We start from the raw sequence: 3,504 nt of genomic DNA on the forward strand, positions 1-3,504 counted from the left end.
CCCGTCATGTCTCTATTCCCCAATAGTGGGGCCCACCCCACACTTTGAGAACCACTGGACTAGACTGTCAAAATTAGATAGGCTAGATAAATAATGTTTAATACAATTAGGGTATTTAGATGCCTAGCCTAAATATTATTTTATATATACTATTTTATTTATTTATTGATGGGGTCTATTTATGTGGATGTTCAGTAAAGATCATGTAAAGCTTTCGTAGTAGGCCTAACTTAAACTGCAATCAAGTGGGCTGAGATCATAGGCTGGGATGCGACCATAAATTGCGAAGGTGAATAATGCCAAAGCTGTCGGATGACGTATTTCCGTAATCGGCGAAATGTTTGGAAAAACAGCGGAAGTGGATGACTAGCCACAAACTTGACTGCTAAATACAATGGCACTTGCAGATATACTCCATGGTGATTCAATACATTTTCAAAGACCACATGGTCTAAGTTTTAGTTTTGGTCAAAATGACATCGGCTTTAGATCGGAGTTCGGAGATGGAAACAATTTTGCATTGAAAGCTTCTTTAGGCGGCGGTTGTGACGACGGAGTGGAGAAAAAGATAGAATTCCTTCATGGGACCACCACGTTAGCATTCAAAGTGAGTAGCAAACGATGGCCAGCTAACGTTAGCTTAACAACAGAGCTAGCGAGCTAGTTTACCTAAAAGGGAGTTCTGCCAAGATTAACACTTTTGACCAAGCGCTAATATTTTCTTTGGTGATGTAAAAGCAATACATGTTGTATGTTTACTTAACGCTGGGTAGAGGGGCTGCTGCTTGCATCATATCTTGCGTGGCTAACATTAATATCAGCTAACGTACACTTTTGCTGTGTCATCGTTATATATTGTTGTTGATCCATCTTGCTAATTTAATAATGATTTTCCGAGTGGATATCCTTAACACGTTCATAGTGTCACTTACTCGTACAGAGTAAGCTTATAAATGAAAACAATTGCGTGTTATCAAATCTCGACAGTTAACGCTAGGCTAACGTTAACTGTGAGGCGTAAATGATCCAAAGACCGAGGCCTCCCAGTCCTCTAAACTTGACTTAATCCTGCTTTTATAAGTATCTCTATGTTGTGGTTGACCGTATCCTGTTAACGTCGTATTAGATCATTCGTGTTAAACAGTTCTGATTTCTGAGTGATGGATCTGGGGAAATGCGCATTTGGGGTGCTTGACTAAACTAACATTACAAAATTCCGCTCAGTTCCAGCATGGTGTCATCGTTGCTGTGGATTCTCGTGCGACGGCTGGCGCCTACATCGCCTCACAAACTGTGAAGAAGGTGATTGAGATTAACCCATACCTGTTGGGCACCATGGCCGGTGGAGCCGCCGACTGCAGCTTTTGGGAGCGTCTGCTGGCGAAACAGTGCCGCGTTTACGAGCTACGCAATAAGGAGCGCATCTCTGTGGCGGCAGCCTCCAAGCTGCTTGCCAACATGGTGTACCAGTATAAAGGCATGGGACTCAGCATGGGTACCATGGTGTGCGGATGGGACAAGACAGGGCCAGGTATGTGTGCCTTTTTCCCTTAATGATTATCCTGTTTGCACAGTGATACCCAGCTGTTTAATTGGCCACAACTTATTTAAAGTACTCACACCTGCGTTATGTCTCGGATAGATATATCTCACTGTTTGTGTCAGTAAACACGAAGATAATCTTAACTCAGGTGTAATGATCCAAATAATTATCCAAATAATTAATGATGTACAAGTTCACCTGTGTGTGCATTGAATTATGGCAGCAATATGGCCTCTTTTCCTCTAGAGGGAGCTCCATCTGTTTCTGTGAAGGCATAGCCTTAAACTGCTACAAGATGATTATCTTATTGAACAATCACCTCTCCATTTGCCCTTTCATCCCAACTTCCACACGTTTTTACCTCTATCCCTTTCCCATTCATCTTCCACGCCTTTGTCATGGTCTCTCATAACCCACCTTTTCTCTCTCCCTCCCTTTCTTAGGCTTGTACTATGTCGACTCTGAGGGGAACCGTGTGTGTGGTGACCTGTTTGCTGTGGGTTCGGGCTCCATGTATGCCTACGGGACGCTGGACAGCGGGCTGCGCCAAGACCTTACCGTAGACGAGGCCTGTGAGCTGGCACGCAGAGCGATCTACCAGGCCACCTACCGAGATGCCTACAGCGGAGGCCAAGTCAATCTGTACCACGTCCACAGTGAAGGCTGGACTCGGGTGTCTCAGGATGATGTGCTGAAGCTACACCAACATTACGCTGAAAACAATGCGTAGGTTCTGAACCAGAAAAGGCAGGAGAACAATACCTCTGATAGTATATGTCCAATCTCCCTGTTGCCCTCAAGGCATAGTTTTCATTGATTGGCTTTTGTTGTGTTACACAAATGCATTAATGGTTTTGTATGATGTTCTAAGATATTTGGAAATAAATGCCTTTGTTCTGATCCCATTTCATGTCTACATATTTCTTTGTGTCATAGTACATACATTTGTATTAGATGTGTAAACATTTCCATTTATTCATTAACAAAATGTTTGGAATGAATCATTTGTAAATCATATTTATTAGCTGAGAGAAAATGGTTGGTTTCATTTTCTAATAAAAAAAAGGCATACCTGATGCACAAAAATAAATTTGCCCTGGTTGCATCCTTCCAGTGTTGAACCGCATCTCTGGCCTCATGTCTTCAGGCTTTCATTCCTGTGACTCACTCGCCCACCGAATTGTTATGGTTCCTTTCATAGACGTTTAGAACTAATTTGGCTTCCCTCCTGCGCGCCCCTAAGGTTGTTGCTTTAAAAAGAGAGCTGAGGAGAACCTGCTGGAATGTCTCCCCTGGGACATCCTATTTATCCCTGCACTTCCTGTGTGCATCTTTAGAAAAACACAGGATATAAGTGAATCTATCTCTTAACACTGTCCTCATTTTCTCTCTCCTCTCTGTGAAGCTTCATTGTCAGCATTTTTCCTCTTACCTCTTGTCACCAGCCACCTGGCAGCCAGGAGAAAGAATAGAGACAGAGGGAGGGGAAGTGAGATTGAAAGATACTGAACTGCAAACTAGGACACACCTAATAAATATGAGCTTCCATGGAAGCACGCGTGCTAAAACTTGGGTGGCTTAAGTAGGGACAGGAAACAAATCCTGTAACACCACTGTAAAACTAATTTCCTTTGGTTGACGTTGCATGCGTGTGCCTTGCAGTAATACCGCCTCTGCCTCCCTCACTTATTAGACATGGAGGACTCTTCCAAGTCCCTGTCGTGTTAGTGGAACACGCTCTACAAATTAAGTGGTATCAGTAACTCAACCAGAATTCGACAAGCCCAGAGACAAAAAAATACAGTGCTTTGGTCTACTGATTGCGAAAGGAATCGGGGTAATTCTTTTGGTCGTAGCATCATAGTAAAAGGCAATTGTGAAAGGGCAAGGGGTAAGAAGTGCTATGCATGCAAGGAAGGGGGGGGAGAGTGCGTGTGTCTGTGCGCGTGTGTGTTTGAGAG

General features: G+C 43.4%; 1 protein-coding gene across 1 annotated transcript; it reads left to right on the forward strand.

The window, feature by feature from the left end:
- Positions 1 to 338: 338 nt before the first annotated feature.
- On the forward strand, positions 339 to 2,445 carry LOC121678262 (proteasome subunit beta type-5-like). Its single transcript, XM_042057635.1, has 3 exons — positions 339 to 607; positions 1,225 to 1,531; positions 1,987 to 2,445. Exons 1-3 carry the CDS (start codon positions 395 to 397, stop codon positions 2,271 to 2,273), a joined length of 807 nt encoding a protein of 268 aa, XP_041913569.1. The 5' UTR covers positions 339 to 394; the 3' UTR covers positions 2,274 to 2,445.
- Positions 2,446 to 3,504: the final 1,059 nt, after the last annotated feature.

This window comes from Alosa sapidissima, chromosome 12 (genome assembly GCF_018492685.1).
Source record: "Alosa sapidissima isolate fAloSap1 chromosome 12, fAloSap1.pri, whole genome shotgun sequence".
Classification (NCBI taxonomy): domain Eukaryota; kingdom Metazoa; phylum Chordata; class Actinopteri; order Clupeiformes; family Clupeidae; genus Alosa; species Alosa sapidissima.

Excerpts from the sequence above, each read along its gene's own strand:
- LOC121678262 (XM_042057635.1), top strand. The coding sequence starts at position 395 with ATGGCACTTGCAGATATACTCCATGGTGATTCAATACATTTTCAAAGA. Across the intron at positions 608-1,224 it reads CCACCACGTTAGCATTCAAA|TTCCAGCATGGTGTCATCGT; the intron begins GTGAGTAGCAAA and ends AATTCCGCTCAG. Across the intron at positions 1,532-1,986 it reads ATGGGACAAGACAGGGCCAG|GCTTGTACTATGTCGACTCT; the intron begins GTATGTGTGCCT and ends TCCCTTTCTTAG.